Source organism: Quercus robur, chromosome 11, assembly GCF_932294415.1.
Source record: "Quercus robur chromosome 11, dhQueRobu3.1, whole genome shotgun sequence".
Taxonomy (NCBI): Eukaryota; Viridiplantae; Streptophyta; class Magnoliopsida; order Fagales; family Fagaceae; genus Quercus; species Quercus robur.
Genome location: NC_065544.1, coordinates 30,632,846 through 30,651,404, shown reverse-complemented (window position 1 = coordinate 30,651,404; position 18,559 = coordinate 30,632,846). Strand labels below are relative to the sequence as shown.

At 32.7% G+C, this 18,559-nt stretch overlaps 2 protein-coding genes across 2 annotated transcripts; both read right to left on the bottom strand.

Moving 5' to 3' along the window:
• Nucleotides 1-1,205: 1,205 nt before the first annotated feature.
• LOC126706216 (serine carboxypeptidase-like 17) lies at nt 1,206-7,019 on the bottom strand. The gene is made up of 14 exons (XM_050405552.1): nt 6,656-7,019; nt 6,430-6,566; nt 4,040-4,116; nt 3,829-3,951; nt 3,567-3,669; nt 3,418-3,455; nt 3,223-3,324; nt 2,852-2,938; nt 2,626-2,778; nt 2,412-2,483; nt 2,220-2,338; nt 1,688-1,801; nt 1,539-1,593; nt 1,206-1,444 (listed from the first exon to the last, which is right to left on the bottom strand). Exons 1-14 carry the CDS (start codon nt 6,829-6,831, stop codon nt 1,361-1,363), a joined length of 1,440 nt encoding a protein of 479 aa, XP_050261509.1. The 5' UTR covers nt 6,832-7,019; the 3' UTR covers nt 1,206-1,360.
• Nucleotides 7,020-16,683: 9,664 nt separating this feature from the next.
• On the bottom strand, nt 16,684-17,457 carry LOC126705740 (uncharacterized). Its single transcript, XM_050404914.1, has one exon. The coding sequence runs from the start codon at nt 17,320-17,322 to the stop codon at nt 16,831-16,833; it is 492 nt and encodes a 163-aa protein (XP_050260871.1). The 5' UTR covers nt 17,323-17,457; the 3' UTR covers nt 16,684-16,830.
• Nucleotides 17,458-18,559: the final 1,102 nt, after the last annotated feature.

Genomic DNA, 18,559 nt, shown 5'->3' with positions numbered 1-18,559 from the left:
CATGCCACTGAGAGGTTTGATCTCTCTTAATCGAAGGTTTTAGGTTGTGGTTGTGGTTTTTTTGAGTTGTTGTGGGTATTTTTTTTGTAGTTGTTTGATTTTGATGAGTTGGTGGTTGCTTGATTTTGGTGGTTTTCAATGGTTGTGCGCTGATCGGCAACAGGTGGTAATTGTGTTGGGTTGGTGGTGGGTTTGCGGTAGTGGTGGGTTGTGATGATGATGGGGGTTCTGATCTAGTGGGGTGGGCTGTCGGTAGTGGTGGTGGTGGTGGGCTGTCGGTAGTGGTGGTGGTGGTGGGCTGTGGGCGGTACTGTAGGTTTTGTATTTACTTATTTATTTGTTTTTTTTTTAATTTTTTATGAGTTTTTTTTGGTTATTTTAATGTGTTGTATGGAAAAGTAAAATATCATATGTACATAAATTGTAAAATGGTGTGTTAAAATAGATAAAATAACTTTTTTAATATGTGAAAATAAATTTTTTTTACCTAATGCTCTTAGAGACTTGAACCTAAGAAGTCATGTATCACACATGATGCTTATTAAGAACCATTAGAGCAACCAGATGGGTAGGACTATAAATAAACAAGCTGAAAGGCATAGTTCCAAATTCTCCTTTGAATCTTTGATGGATTTATACGGTGATACCTCCGCGAGAAAGAAGACTAGGAGTTACCCATCTCACATTCATACAAAAAAAGACTAACTTCTATCTTGGATCTCCAAAAAAAAGAAAAAAAAAAAAAAAGACTAACTGAAGCTACAATAAATTCATGTATACCATACATGTACACATATCTGTACCTTTTATTTGGACCAACTGATGTGGTTTTTCGAACGTTGTTGTAAACTTGTAATTAGACAAATTAAGAGTGCGTTTGGATTCGGCTGAAAGTTCCCTGCGTTTGCGTTTTGTCTTTTTTTTTTTTTTTTTTTTTTTCACGCGTTTTGGAGCGTTTTGGGTGTTGCAGCTACTGTTCATGCACTGTTTAATGAACAGTAGCCGCAAACTTTGACTTTTCAAATTTTTTTGGACCAATCACAGCACATCGTGTACTGTTCACGGACCCACAAATTTCACTTTTCAGCAACTTTTTCATTAAAAATGGGTCCCACGATACTATTCACATATTTAAAAATTATTTCGCTACAGTGTTTTTCAGTTTTCAGTTTTCAGCTGTATCCAAACGGACCCTAAGCACTAAATGACTAAAAGATTAGAACTGCTTTCATCTATAAAAACTACACAAATGCAAGAACCTCACTTCATGATCAAATGTCCCAAATTATTGAAGCTTCAATCACTTATTACAGAGCTCAGAGAGAGAGAGAGAGAGAGGAACCAAAAAATAACCCACTTATTACAGAGGGTAATAATGAACCCACCTTTGAAACATGTTATAACATTCTCTACGGTAGTACTCTGGTGCAGTATGACCAGCACCCTATACAATACAACAGGAAAAAAAATATATGTTACTATTCTTCGTAGATCAAAAGTAAAGAGATGAATCAATAATAAGAGAATGGTTTGCTTGCCTTTACAGTTGCAAATGTTAAACGAAATCCATTCTCAGAATACTTTCTTGTGTACCTAAATTAAACAAGCGGCATAGCTAAGAAATGGATCTTTTTTTTCCAAAATACTCAAAAGCTTATGAAAGATTAGATTGCAATAAATTACTCACCCTGCAATTTGACCATCAACAAGCCAAGGTCGCCAATCATTGACAATAGTCAAATTAAGTGACTTTATCCATTGTTCTGTGCCCACAAATGGTACAACCATATCGCGATCACCACTGTTGAAATGAGAAAATCTTTAGAAATGAGCAGCTAAAATTAATCTAATTGATGGAAACAATTTATAATTAGACTCAAAATTAGTGAAATTTAAGATCATTAAATTTAATGTGAGTCAATTTCCTTTATCAAGTATCCTCCACTAAGCAATTTTCATCCATATTTTGATGGTAAGTGTAACATTCAGTAAATTGATACAGTAGAGGGGGGAATCAAAACTGACTTCAATGTTTATACACCAAATTTTAAAGTAGACATGCCCTTGGTTTCACTTTATCAGCTTGATATCAACTTAGCTTAGACAATTTTTTTAGTTTATTTTCCCATTTTGATAAAAATTATATCAATTTGTGTGGTTTGATTCACTAATTGCCTCCAAGTAGACAATGTTGAGTGCAGAAAATCACAAGTGATTACCTCTCCACCAGGACTTGTAAGCCTTTCTTACTGAGATATCGATGAACATCAACCACACTCAAAATATCCTTTGTGTATGATAAGCTCTTGTTGCACCTCTTCCAATCCCAGACAAAACCCTGGCACCACAAGGATGGCTTCTCAATAAACTTATACGGATTCAAATAACATAACCCTGAAGAATTTATGTACCTGTCGAACATGCAGAGCGTCTTGAACTCTATCATCATTGGACCACATGTATGCTAATGCATAATTAAAATTCTGCAGTTAAAAGCAAACCGGTTAATCACAGAGCTATATATTTATATATTTCAAGAAAAGGGTAATGCAGCTTTCAAAATGAATCACACAAGAACATATCTCACTGTATGTGATGTGGCAATTTATAAGAGGGAATGTTTACCCGACACCAATATTCATGAATTCTTGGTGGAGAAAGTATGAAATCTGCCGAATTTTCTTGTACAGATCTTCTATCCAGTTCTGTATTAAGGCTTGGAGAAGCAAAAGCGCACTTTGGTTCCAAAATATCATTACGAAATAGATCTTTTATGCACTGCAGTTCCGTTTAATCTATCAGTGTTTGGAAGAAATTGAGTAAAACAATATTACATTAAAAATCGACTCACTTTTTTGTAATATGCAAGAGCCAAGACACATGCTGTATTGGATGGATCTACATCCACATAGTTCCCTTGGCAACTTATTTTAAGTTCCTGCAAAGATGTAAACATAAAATCAGCACCAAGGTGTTACAACCATAAGGAAGACATCAGAACCAATCAATATGAAAAATAAGAAATCAGCAAATTCAATACAATGAAAGTAAAGCTTATGTGACATCTTTGCCAACATTTTCAGACTATATGTACATAATAAGAGTACCAGGATGCCTAAAATGGCGAATTACCATTGTCCCAAATCTTTAAATTGTTAGTAAACATTCAATTTAATTATTTAACCATTATTCTATACTGCATACCAAGTAAACTCCACTCACCTCAAAAAGTTCATCTGATATCAGTGCCATCCGATGAGCGAATATTATTTTGGAATTTTCATCAATAACCGAATCTGTACGTGGGCTCCCAATTAAATACCCCTAAATTCATTTGAAAGAAGAATGCCATAATCACTATGCAACAGCAAAATGAAATGCCCAAATAATTTAAGTGAATTAATATAGGTCATGTACTTTGAGATTCATTCGTGGCTTGACTTTAGCTGCAATACCTGCAAGTACATGTCATTCCAAGATCAATGAGTAACTCAAAGGGGGATCAACTCCAATATACAAATTCAACTTCCACAATTCCACAAATAGTTGTCAATAAATTATCTTACCATCTATGACCTTCTTTGTCACTAATGGAACAATAATGCCTGAATAAGAATCACCACCAATAAATAGTTGAACTGGGAGATATTGTGGGTGCTCATCTAGCCACTGCAACATAGCTCAAACACATGAATGAGTATTTAAACTTGTCCAAGACCTCTTATTAATATCTGTAATGGACCATTTTGGATTCCTACATTTCTGCTATAATAATTTTCTGCAAAAAGAGTGGAATTTTCCTTCTTGAAGGTATGAGGTTTTACGCACCTTCCTGAGGAATTGATAGGATTGTTCAGATGATTCTGAATCTGAGGTAGGCCAGCCTTCTGGAGTTCTTGCATAGGAGAATCCAGTACCAACAGGTGCATCTAGAAATATAATGCTGGCTGTCTGGATAATGACCACCACAGATTAATAACAATTGTAAAATAAGAAACAAGGACAGAAGTAGAGAAGGCTGCTTGCTCAAAATAAGTACCTTTGTCCATGCATATGGGTAATATACCAATCTTGGTAAGCCCCCAGTGTAGTTGTTAATCTGAAATTCCAGTGGACCTGCACAGAATTATCAAATTAGATTACAGCTTTTTTGCTTATGAAAGAAGTCACTCAACTAATTAAAGGCAGGAAAGCCACTCAGCCCACTCTTCACCAAATATCAGAGGCTATGAAACTATTCAAACAGTTAAGGTTGAATTTAACTTGTTCTAATATTTCCTTCTTCAAACCAAACCCTTCTGTGCCAAAAAATTTACAAAATAATTATAATGCTCTTTGATATTGAATGAAATCCACTGCAAAAATTAAATTACATTGGTGGTCATCAAGTTACAATAAATTGAAGAACTCTGAAGTCATTCATTCAAACCTGCATGGTCGCAAACTTTTTACTTGAGCAGATCCAAGTTAGACCTTTTTTACTTGTTTTATTTTCCTTTTTAAGCCTGACCAGTACTAAGACACTAGCCATCTCTATAAAAAAATGTACTAAATGTTAGTATATTCGGGCAAACATACTAAAAGTGCTTGTGCATAAAACATTATATCCCATTCAATATACACTAAGGCTCCACTTGAGAGTTCATAAGGGAAGAGAATGGAATGGAATGAAATAATCATAAGAGAATGGAATGAAATAGAATGAAATGTATTTAAGTAAGGGAAAGGAATGGAATGAAATGGAATTAAGTAACTTTGATTAGATGTTTTAAAATAAAGGAATTGAAAAGAATGGAAATGAATGGAATGTAAATAATTTTGTTTGGGAGCAACATAGAGGAAAAGGAATGGAATCATTTTATGATAATATTACTATTAGACCCCTATTTTAAAATAAAGAATTGAATATACAGGGGTATTTTGGGAGTTTTAATAGAAAAATTATTAAATCTAATTTCATTCTCTTTCATTCCTTCCAATTTAGGGGGGAATGAAAATTTGAGGTTTTAAAGGAATAGAGAGGAATGAGTGTTCTCTCCTATTCATTACATTCTCTCCTACTTAAACTCCTAAACAAGGATATGGGTTTTCCATTCCCTCCATTAAAACTTCCAAACAAGGGAAGGGAAGAATATTCTAAAATGATTCTTTTCATTCCATTTCATTCCCTCCTCTCAAGCGAAGCCTAAAGGGAAAGGAATGTTAGTGCTTGTTACACTAACATGCTAATGGAATGGAATAACCATAAGGGAATGAAAAGGAATGGAATGAAATGTATTTAAACAAGGGAAATGAATGGAATGTAATAGAATTAAATAATTTTTTTTGAATGCTTTAAAATAAAGGAATGCAAATGAATGCAAATGAATTGAATGTAAGTAGTCTTGTTTGAGAGTAACATAGAAGGAAATGAATGGAATTATATTATGATGATATTACTATTAGGCCCCTATTTTAAAATAAATAGTTGAATATATAGAGGTATTTTGGGAGTTTTAGTAAAAATTTCATTAAATCTAATTTCATTCTCTCAAATTCTGCCCAATTTTGGGGGAATGAAAATTTGACATTTTAAAAAAATAAAAAAGAATGAGTGTTCCATTATACCCATTCCATTCCCTCCTACGTAGTTTTGCATCTGAACGGATGGTGCTACAGAATTGAAACCATTTCTATAACTCTTTAATTTACTAGCCCTCTAATAGAGCTAGCTACCATCTACCACCTAGCAAGGAATTGAAAAATCAACAGCTGGGCCACAAAAAATAGAGATTGCTATAGTCGCATCTGGAGCCCTCCAATCAAAAAATTGATTTGGGGCCTCGTTCAGAGCATTTTGGTTCATCGATATGACTGATCACCAGTGTATATGATTATGTCTCACGACATGAAAGCACTATACAGAGGTGGTTTTAGCAGCTTGAGTCAGGTTGGTATAGATATGGAAAAGAGGAGAAAGACATTGAGATTTCCTCTAATTTGGCATAGGGTTAAATGGAAAGAAAGGAAGAAGGGAAGGGAGGAGAGATTTCCTCTAATTATTCATTGTATTTCCAATAAAATGAACAATTATCCTGTCTTGTCAAGAGTATTATAACTCCATGGTATTGCCTAGTCTAACCATTTATAACAATTTAAAAAATATAATACTATGTCCTGTCGTACCAAATGTGAAAGTTTATTCTTAAGTCGGTAATTGTTTTTCCATACTGCACACAACATCCATAATTTTATGCATAATGTCACATGTTTTTTTATTGATGAACTTCCAAAACGACCATATGTGGAGCCTAAATAAAACTGAAGGCGTGTAATGCAAGTTTGCATCAGCTATGTGCAAATGTTAGTTTCCAATTCTAGTTAACATATCGAAAAGTGTTAGTCCTAAATGGTTGCAATGAAAGCAAGAACAGAGAGAAATAAGGGTACCAATTTCATAGACAAGTCCACTAAAAGAGGAACAGCCAGGTCCTCCTGTAAGCCAAAGAAAAAGAGGGTCTTGTTGAGGATTTCCTTGAGACTCAATAAAGTAGTAGAATAGCTCAGAATCCCCCACACTTATGTATCTGAAACAAAAAACCCATTAAAATTTTCGCAATGGAACAAACCTATATATTTTACACTCAAAATGCAGTTCAAACTTCAAAAAACTTACCCTGTTTCGAGTTTAAATGGTAGTTCACCATCAAAGCCAGGCAGATACTTGACAATGGAGCCAGAGTAAACTGTGTTTGCTGAGAGAATTAACGCAAGAAGCAAATGCAAAGACGCCCATCTCGGCAGACTGGCAGTGTTGCAAGACTTTCTTGGGAATAGCATGTGAGATACCATATCTGACCTCAAAAAAACCAAAAGGTAGTGCCTGAAAATTTTTGGCTGCTGGAGTGAGAAAGTGTGGGGACAAGGGGAGTGGGTACTTATTATTTTCGCATAGACTTATGAGACTCAACTTTGTAACTGGTCTTGAATTTGTGGAGCAGCTTCGTAACTCATGGAGCAGTTATCCAATGTTTTCAACTAAACTCTAAATTTTCGAAAAAAAAATATATAGAAATTATTAAGGTAGTTTAGCACGTGGTTTACCCAACAAATTCCTCAACAGGCCTGCTTCAATATTCAAGTTGTATCAGACCAAGAGTGTAGGTGTACACGTGACCCAAACCATTCGGCACCATGCATTGTCATGTACTACTATAGTTGACCCAAAAAAATTAGGAGGAGGAGGAACTGGTATCAGAATTGGGACGTGATCTACCGAACTTCCCTTTGTGATAATACATTGTTTTCTTTTCCTTTCGTTTTTTGAGAAACAGACAATACATTGTGTTGGATTGTCATGATCTAGCTTTTCTTTGTAAAATTAACTTCTTCTGAGGCTCTATAGCCCCACCATTAAATTATTATTATAATTATATGAGTGTGACCATTGATTTTTGGAAGGCTATTATGTGTCAGTACTAGAAAGGAAACTTATCTGTCATCAAAAAGAAAAAAGAAAGGAGACTTATCGAATTTTGACTGTGTTGAAGCAGAGTTAGCTGCCAAAGCAATCATAGATGTCTTAGGCAATCTTGATAATAAGGGTCCGTTTGGATACAGCTGAAAACTGAAAACTGAAAAACACTGTAGCAAAATAATTTTTAAATGTATAAATAGTACCGTGGGATCCATTTTTAATATTTTTTTCTGAATAAAGTGATTGTGGGTCCCATGAACAGTACTCAAACAGTGCACAAACAGTAAAATTTGTCTCCCGCACAGTACATAAACAGTATTTTTACTGTTCATTCACTGAAAAAAAAAAAAAAAAAAAAAAAATCTTAAACGCACTCTTAGTCTCCTATTTTGGATGATTGCAGGTAGCTACTTTCCAGGTTCTTCAAATCTGCTTAAGTGTTGCTACTTTGAAGCGAATTGACGTGCCGACAAGCTTGCTAGGATGGGTTCAAGCTATAATTAGATTTTTTTTTTTTTTTTTAATTTATGACTCAATGGGATGTATCTAAACATGCTTCGTCGTGAGATTTCTTTTTTTTAGTTTTAATGAATTCTCCTTTTCACCAAAAAAAAAAAAAAAAGATCATAGGATTCACCACATTCCATTTATTTCAGCATAAATACGTCCCTAGGGCCCTAGCAAATAAATATAAAGCTGCTATGCATAATTTGAAATGGAAAATGTAAGACTAAAATACAGTTAACCCCTTAAAATTTGGGATTTTTTAATTTATTTTGACCATTTATGTTTTAAAATTTATATTTTGTCCTATAAAGTTTGGAATTGTTTTCATATTGGCTCTTTATGTTTCGAAATTTCATTCAACCATTGCGCATCCTTGGTACGATGATCACTGTACAAGTATAAATGCTTGTGAGATGTGGAGGGTAAGGATCGAGGTTAGAGTCTCTAAGAGTAAACTTCACACACATATACACATAGATTAATCTAGACCTTTTGCTAAAGATCCTAGATTCATGAACATGGTGATGACCTTTGTTTTGCATCCACTCTCTCACTATAACTCCATTACAGAGCCTCGTGCTTGATTTTTGTTATCTCTTCTTGAGCATCTTACTATAGATTTCCCTTCTCATTTCATTCTGTCTATTATAGATGTTCATCTAGATTCGACGTCCTGTGATAAGCTCATCTTTCCTTCCGCTATCACGACGATCTTACATCATTTTTCTATTCCTTTTCCCTCTTCCGACCTTTTCACTGTCATGTGTGCCATAGATTACGCTACTATTAAACGTAGTGAGGCCCAACTTCAATCACAACAGTCAGATTCAACAGCTCCTCCCTCCCGTTCAGCTCCATCCCGTTCTGCTCCATCCACATCCGCTTCTCCCTCTTCTTCGGGCGATGTGACTTTAAGAGACATCATGGCGCAGCTACAGCATATGGATGCTCGCCTATATACACTCTCTACAGAGTTGTATCAGGTGAACGTTCATGTCGATCGTATTGCATAGCGACAGGTGTCCATGGGTGGTTTTGCTCCTGAGGCTACTCCTTCACCACCTACTCACGTGGCTTCTGCTTCTGAGGATGAGGATGATGATGATGGTGATGACGATGATGCTTCGGATGATGCTGATGGAGATGCTAGCTCTATCGATGAGATGTTAGCTCTATCGATGAGATGTCTACTTGACACTCTTACCCTTTGTCACTCGTGACAAAAAGAGGGAGTAGTTTTGGATATAAGAGTAGTCTATCTTAGGGGAAGAGTTAGTATAGGACCATTTTGTTAGGGGGAGTGTTGGTATGTTTTGAGGGATGTAATGAGGATAGTATATATCTTTTCTTTTCTTTCTTTTTAGATACATTATACTTGTATATGAGGTCTTGTGACCATTTATAGACACACTTTGTACTTATCTCCTTATTTATGTTGATGTATGTCTTTCTTTTACCTACCCCTTCATGTGTTGTTTCTTTTCTCCTTTAATATATATGTTTCTTATACTTGTATGCAATCTATTATTTCTGTTTCACACAAAGATGCCTTAATGAGTTTTATTTAAAGTGTTTCAAAAATACAGGTTGTCAAAGTCTATTTGCCATAAACTCTCTTCTTGCAAAGTTTTTCAAGAGTTTGTGTTATGATAGATTTTATTGTATTCAACAAGTGAATATGAGTTAAGTGTTTTATATTTTTTCTCATATGTTCATTTGTTTGTTGTGGTTTTATCACGGATTGCCAAAGGAGGAGATTGTTAGGACATATGTGTTTCACATTAAGTACATATGTCATGATTTTATGTAATTGGCTTATCCTTTGACAAAACGCACTTTACTTGTATTTGGGTAGATTTAGGATGTGTTGAAATACTTTAAGAAACCATGTTCCAAAATCAAGTATTGAAGCCTTCAAGTCTGTTCAAAAAATCAAGTTGATAGTGAAAATTCTTTAAAGCTCGATAGTTGGCTCGACAGCTGCATCTATCGAGCTTAAAAAACTTGTTCAAAGTTCGGTGTGCTCGACACCTTCTCGGCAGTTGCTCGATACCTCCTATCTATCGAGGTTTAAGATTTTCAAAATTCAAATCTAATTTTCTTGGGATCCATAAATTTGTCTTTAGGCTTTCTTTTCTCCTAACCCTAGACATATAAAATGATTGTTTTAAGTGCCATCAAACAGTTCACAAGTTGCACAATTTTTAAGCAAACTCTGTTCAAGCAAATTGTGATCGGAGACGAAATTTCTGCCCTAGTTCATCTCTTTCTCTTGAAGAAGTTGCTGTGTATGTACACCGTAGGGTTTTGTGACCAAGCATCTTCTTGATCTTTATCGTGTGGATGAACTGAAAAACTTTGCAACCAACAATCTTCTTAGTTGGTGATTGAAGTCCCGTACTAGAATCCGTGCAATTGGTTAGTCACGTACTTGGGAGTCATGCATTAGAAAGGGGAACTGCCACTACAGAACAAGTCCAATTGGGTATTGGGGTAAGGGTTCAACTGTAGGTTGGTAAGGTACTTAGGATTCCTTTACTTATAACTACTTGTTGTGATAATAGTGGAGTTTCGGGAGTTATGACCTGAAAATCACCCAGTGGGTTTTTGCCGTTAGGTTTTCCCCATTTGTAAACAAATCACCGTGTTATTTATTTTCCACTACATTATTAGCTTATTAGTGATTTGTTTGTGCTACCACACGTTTGCATGATAAATTGATTAATTAATAACTTGACTAATTAATTAATTAATTTCTATCACAAGGGGTCATTCAGTTTGTAGCCTATCATATAGAAAGAAAATGGCTTAAAATAATAGTTAACCATTCAAACACATAGTTTAATTATAAAGTTAGGTCGAGGTGTTACAGTGTCGATCACGAAAGTTGACGCTATAGTCTAATCTTGGGAAGTTGTTTAGCCAAGAGAACCAGTTGTACCGAGTTTTACTCTGGGTGGCACAAATTAATCTTTAAAGACAACACTTTCACAATGTGATTCTATAGTATTGTGAGATTGTTCTAAACTCTCTTTTTTTTTTTTTTTTTTTTTTTTTTTTTTTTTTTTTTTTTTTTTTTTTACGTTCTTGCTAATTATTTGAGATTTTAATTTTGTATCAAAACTTGTTTATTCACTAAAATATTTCCAACACCTCTTTTCCATCATGGTCCAACAATGTACTTAAACTATAAGAATAAGCTACATCATTCATGATCTTACTCTACTAAATCAAGTAGACCTATTTCAATATATCAATATCTTACATCATAAAAATATTGCATAATTTCACAAGAGACTTTGAATATTTATTTCTTGATAATAGCAGCATCATAAAATTCATGTTAGGCTACATTTTTTTTTTTTTTTAATGAAAATGCTATTAGGCCACATTATTCTAATAGTTTTGCTACTTTTGTCATGTGACACATTCCTTAAGAATTTCTTTATTTATGCTTCCACCTCAACAAATTTATATCAAAGGAGCAATCCATTAGATTAGCCATTGAAGTAAATGCATATATTAATTATCTATAGTTGTGCTTTAATTATTGTAAGGGTTATGTTTTTATGTGATTGGCATATCCTTCAAAAAACAAGTAATTGAGTCTTAGTTTCTATTGTATTCAAGAAGACCTAGTTTGAATAACAAGTAATATTATTGAAGACACAAGATCACTCATGAAAAGATGAAACTACAGGTTCCAATACATCCTCGATACCTGTTGATCTAGAAAAGATTTAATGAACCTTGATACCTAACTCGACACCTCTCGATCTATCAAGTCTCTAGAAAATTGAATATAAATATTTGTTTTCAATTCATAATGATTTAACTTCCTAGGGACATAAAAAAATAGCCGTCATAAAAAAAATAGAGACATACACACATAACAAGAGTGGTTTCGACATTTATGTGTCTACAGTTTTATGCCAAGCTACTTCTGGTTTATTCAAATGTGGATTAAAGAACTCTACAAAAGCTACAACAATCAAAAAGTTTGTTGTGTAGTTAATCGCAGATAGAGAGATTTGTGCAAATGAGAAGTCTTCTATAAGATCAAGTTCAATTAGGGATTGGAACTAAGACTAGCACAGCTGAGTAGGTTCTACTATAGGTAGGTACTTTAAGATAGGCTTGTAGGGTAAGATACCTTGTGCTTGTAAACTGCTTTTTCTTGTTGGTAGATTATTCAGGGGTGGTGACCTAAAATTCACTTGATAGGATTTTGCCTGTGAGAGTTTTCCCTATCGTGATCTGCACTCTATTTAGTTTGGTGATTTGATTGTGCCTTAATATGATTTGCATGTAATATTGACTAATTAATCAACTTGGGTAATTTGATTAATTAATCGAGGTCAATCTATAAACCCAATATTAGAAGCCCCTCTTCGAGCCTCTACTGAATTCCGCTCGCCCCGGTCCTTAGTTAGCGTTGACTTTGTCAACCTAAGAAACTATTTTTATTTGAGATTACTAATAGAATAAATACATTTATTTTTTTATATTAATTATGTGAAGTGATGCATTAATTATTTAAATATAATGAAATTTTAATATCATTTTACTAAGATTTATATGAGAAATAATTAATTTGAAATATCGTATTCTTACTCCAATTTAATTAGTTACTTTTGCAATAGTTGAATCTAAATATATATAAATATATATATATATTAACACACAATCAAGAACATAGAGAAAATAATTGAAGGATATTTGCATTTTGATTTTATCAAAACAACATTTGCATTCTTTTTTTCTTTTCTTTTTTGAAGGATATTTGCATCCTTAATTAGGCAAGAAACTTGTCTATCTATATCATTATGCAATTTTCAAATTTATAAATACATATTGTATGATCAAATTCAAACTCTCCCATTGTGTCTATTGAATTATCAAAATAATAATAATACTATTTAAATACAATAAAGAAAGTAGCAGCAAATATTTTATTGTGTAATGTATTTTTACAACAAATTCAAACTCTCCCATTATATTTATTGAATAATAATAATAATGATATTTAAATACAATAAAGAAAGTAGTAGCAAATATTTTGTTTGCCCAAAAATGAACAATGGTTCATTTTTTTAATACAAGAAAATAAAGTAGTAGAAAATTTTTTGTTGGCAAAACAAATTAACAATAAGTTCAATAAAAATAAAAATTATAACAAAAAGTTCAGTGAAGATCACTTAAAAGATTTCGACTCAAACTAATCATGAACGTCATCCATCAATAATCAAACTATTATTTTTTTAAATGAAGATTCTTTCAATCAGTGAAGATAATTAAAAATTATGGCAATGTATGATGCATCTTCGTATTTTAAACGATACCCTGTGTCCCTGTCTATAGTTTTTTTATTATTTATTATTATTATAATAAACCCGTCTATATTTTATGGTAATGCATCTTCAGTTTTTTAAGGATATCCTATCCATAGTTATTATTATTACTAGTCGCTAACCCGTACGATACACGGGAAAACTATTAGAAAATAATAAAGCATGCATATATTAAAAGACAATTTAAGTTCATGTGTGCTTGCAAGGGATACATACCTAAATAGTTCTTGCTGTAGAAATAAAAGTCTTGTCTTTGAAATAAAGAACTGATGTAAACAAACTAACCTTACATTAAACAAATAAAAAAAAAAAAAAAAAAAAAAAAACATAAAACTGATGTCACAGGAAATTCAGCCACATAGTAGTAATATATAAATCTCTTAAAACCTAAACCTAAACGTAAGGACTAAATATTTATGCGCCTTCTCTTGCTTTCCTAATGTATTTGGTTAAAAATATAAAACTGATGTCACGGGAAATTTAGCCACATAGTAGTAATATATAAATCTCTTAAAACCTAAACGTAAGGACTAAATATATAGACAAACTAACCTTACAAAAGCTGAACTTTATAAACTAAAATCTATATCGTGAGTTGTAGATCTTGAATGCTATACCGTGCGTTTAGGGCTTCCTACATCTGGAGAGAGAGAGAGTTTGCAGAAACCAAAGAAAATCTCTCTATAGATTAAGAAACACAATATAATAAAATCAAAGAGATAAAATTTTCAGAGGACAAAATATTATAGATAATTTAAAAGAATTTTGGTTTAATTCTTGAACACCGCAACTCCATAAAATTCATACTAATAATAATATTTTATGATAGCGCAGTTAGAATTTTGGTTTAATTCTTGAACACTGAATTGGAAATTGATTATATGAGTATTCAATGGTGAACAATGTACTATGTATTAATTAATATATAAAAAAAACTAACCTTACAAAAGCTGAACTTTATAAGCTAAAATCTATACCGTGCATTGTAGATCTTGAATGTTTTAGGGCTTCCTACGTCTGGAGAGAGAAAGAGTTTGCAGAAACCGTGGCTTTATATTTCTTAACTTGAGAGAGGGGTAAGGTTGCTAGGGTTTTGAGGAGTTATAATTTTGATTTATTTTTTATTTTTTAAATATTGTACTGATGTGGAAAATTGTGGTGCCAGCAAAGGTTTCGGTTTTATATATATATATATATATATATATATATTTTTAGATGAATCTTATTTATTATTATTTTTACTTATCAATTTTTTTTTTTTTTTTTGAGGAATAATTATACTATGCTGTTAACCCTGCAATTCGAACCCTTTCCCTCCTAGACCCCCAAGCACTTAGTACATAGAGAGGTGTCAATTCAGTTACAATACCTTTGACTACTTATCAAATTTTAGTTGGTTATGTTCGCATCGAATGTTGCAAATTTCTTATGTAAATAATGAATGATTAGCTAAATGTTTATATACTTAGTGCTTGACTTTCTGATGTTTATTTATTTATTTATTTATTAATTTTACGGATTTGATATGTTTTTTCTTCCACGCAAATATCACCCCAATTTTAAGTTAGCCATTAGCATATGTTTATTATGATTGACCACATAAATTCTCTAAAAACATTATTCGTTTAATATATTTTCCTTAATAAAATAGTTTTTTTTTTACTCTTCAATATTCCCATTGAGCATAACAAATCAAGCTTGCCAACTAATTTCTAGTTGTTGAAAATATATTGTTATTGTGTTTAAATTGTATACTTATTGCATACTTGCTATGGTCAAATTTCTACCAATACCGGCGCGGCTAATAATATATTGCAGCTGCTCCAGCACATTAGATTAGACCTTGTCTAGTAGACAATTTCAAGATATTATTTTAAATTTTAAAAAAATATGAAGAACGACTCATTATTAACTCAATTTGTCAATATATTTTGCATTTTTTTTTCGTTTCATCTTGCAATCTCTCTTTATGATTTTAGTACACTCTTTTTTCTTCTTTCTTTGTTGGTCAGTATGATTTAACTATGTATGATCATCGCAGCTTAAGATATGATTTTAGTTCTTCTCAAAAAACAAAAACAAAAAAAGATATGATTTTAGTACTCTCATTTCTCTTAAGGCTGTGACTGAGATGATCACACATTTTTTGATAGATAAAATGAAAATTTGCAATAAAATATTTGACTAAAATGCTAAAGCATAACTTCACTAGTATGTAATCAATGGAAAAATGCATAGATGCATTTAAAATTAAACATAATTTTTATTATAAAAATATAAATAATTAGTCAAATTATTTAAAAAAAATAACATGTAACACATGCATACGTATAGATACATTTAAAATTTTAAAAAAAATTATCATAAAAATATAAATAATTAGTCAAATTATTTATAATAAAAACAGTAAACAAAATTAGTCACATATTAAAATTCTTACCTAAATATAACACTATTATGATTATTCTTTTTCTAATTTTTAATAAGATAGAAAGTGTGGTGATTTTTATTGAGTATATGTGATTGGTTTTTTAATTTTATTTTATAGTTCATTAATATTAGATTCTTAGTATTTTACACTCATTAATTCACTTGACACAAAGATCAAAAAACTTAAATAGACACATGACATAAACTTAAGTAGATAATTATGGTGTGGCCCTTACATAAATTTAGGCACCTAACTCCAAATTTGATTCTAATTTCAAATTCTAATTAAACTTTCTTTAATTTTTACCTATTAAAATATATATAGATTGCTTGAAAGAGTTTTTGCGGATTGTAATCAGACTTCATTGTTAACAAGGTTACTTGTAGATGCTTAACAACATGATAAAGAGGCCAAGATCTTTAACATGGTTTCTTGGTGTTTTCAACCAAAAAAAAAAAAATAGGGTTTAAATTTACTCTCTCCCATGGTAACAATCAAATTATCGAAAAAATAAAATGAAATGATAAAGAGAAGCCTGCAAAACTGCATGCCTGTCACAGATGATTTCTTAGAATATGGCAGGCATTCAAGACATTGGGTGCCTGTTGCAGCTTGTCTTCCTTATATGCATACAATCATATATAAACCACATACACCAATAGTCTAGAAATTCAAATTTTTTGTTTTATCTTAAATAATATGACACTTTAAATAGCCGTACATTATGTTTAAAATTGTAAATAAGCTCATGGAACAATCTTAAACCGATTGTGTACTCTATGTTTTTGTATTCAACTTGTCTAAGCATATCTTGATGCTGTCACTATAACAAAATCAGCAAAGAATTCTTGTATGGCAAAGTTCCTACTTTAACTTTTTTTTTCCCCCATTTTTTCTAAATAAAACTCATAACAATTAAATTAAAAGTAACACAAGGGTAAACATTCAAAGAACAAATTCATTTTCATCTAAAGAAAAGAAGAACAAATTCACAAATTATATATTACAGTTTCAAAGTTTCAATCGGAATAGAAAAACAATTGATTCAACCTCTCTCTCTCTCTCTCTCTCATGTGTGCCTATCTTTAACGATACACACCATTCCTCCTAACAGCATAAGTTCTACTTCTGGGATACAAGTCTGCCTTCACATCAACTTCATCTTCCTCAAAACTACAAGGTATGTCCTCATCAATTCTCCCAATCTTTCCCAACCCAACACTGCAACTCCTCCCCATTCCATTAGCACCCATATTGGACTGTCTCACTCTCACCTCTTGTTGTTGCCGTTGATGCATATCAGAACTCTCCTCATTCTCCACATTTTTCTTTGACACAGTCCTCAAAAGCTGCCTCAAATCCTCATCATCACTACCCTGCGAATAATTGACACTAAAACTCTTAGGCAAGCGTGACACTTGTGCAGCCGGGCCGCCCATAACACCACCATAACCCACCCTTCCAGCACAATCTTCCATGCTTCTCATGTAAAACTTAGTTGCCTTCTTTAAAATCCTAACGGGTGATGACACAATGTACATGAACTTACTTTGCTTCTTATTTGCTTGTCTCTTCATGGTTATGCCTCTAGTAATGCTTTTTGTTAGCAAGAAGTAGTGAAATTTTTTTTATGCAAATGGGATTGATTGGTTAAGAATTGAAGTACAAGAAATGAAAAACTTGTTGAGTCTGAGCTGAATGGGATAGAGTTATATACGGCATATTTAAAGGTGTGGGGGGTTTTGGACTTTGTTCCGTGGGAAGAGGCGTCAAACATGTTGGATGGCACGGCAGAGGAATGTTAATGTGGCCGTGTGGACTTTTTCAAACCTATGGAATGGACATATGAAAGGTTCAAATGCAATATGATAACAAATAGTTAAAAGTTCTATTAGGCCAAAATTGAAACCAAATGTGAGGGAGACAGATTCAATAAAATATACGATGTGACCACTTTTTTAGGGTTTCCTCTTGACTTTGGGCCGAGTCATAACACTCTCAGCAAGTTGACAAATTGTTTGGAAAACAAATTGAAGAAATTATACACTACGCGGGTAGGACCTTGTCATCCATCTCAAGTGATCTTACCAACCAATTGGATAGACATTTTATATAATCAATAATAATTTGTATAAAAAAAATGCCACATGATGGTTGAAACTATGGTATGCCACACCTAGCACCTTAAAAATATATTTTATCCATTTTAATATACCGATTTACGATACATTCTGTTTCAAATTTTTTTATTTTTATATACAACTCATTAAAATAATATAAACAACTCAACATATTAATTTATATATAACCTCTCTCTCTCTCTTCTCTCTCTTCCTCCCCAACCCATAAAAATAAATGAATTAAATCTTAGTAGCAACAGGCTAAAGTGATCTAGTTGCTAAATTTTTTTAGCTTTAACACCTATGATATGGTACATATATTTTGGTGTTTTGAAGTGCTAAAAATGGTTTGCAGCGAGCTCTAAGAAGCTGGAAAACTACGAAGTCCACCAATTCCCTATACATAAATGAATTTAATTCTAAAAGTTTCTAACTACCCACACACCAAGATATTTGCATCATATCCCTATCTTTATAGGATAATCTCCAAAATAGGATGCAATTCAAATTTAATGTCTAACCCTAGACATTCAAGTCGGAAGCCCATGTCAAGTGTTAATGTCGAGATATATCTTTGAAAGCAAAAGCATGGTTTTGAAACTTAGACCGAACCGTACAGTCCAATCGGAGAAACCACAAACCTCTCAATTTTGTGGTTTTTTTAGCTTCAAGAACCGCTCTATGGGAAAAAAGC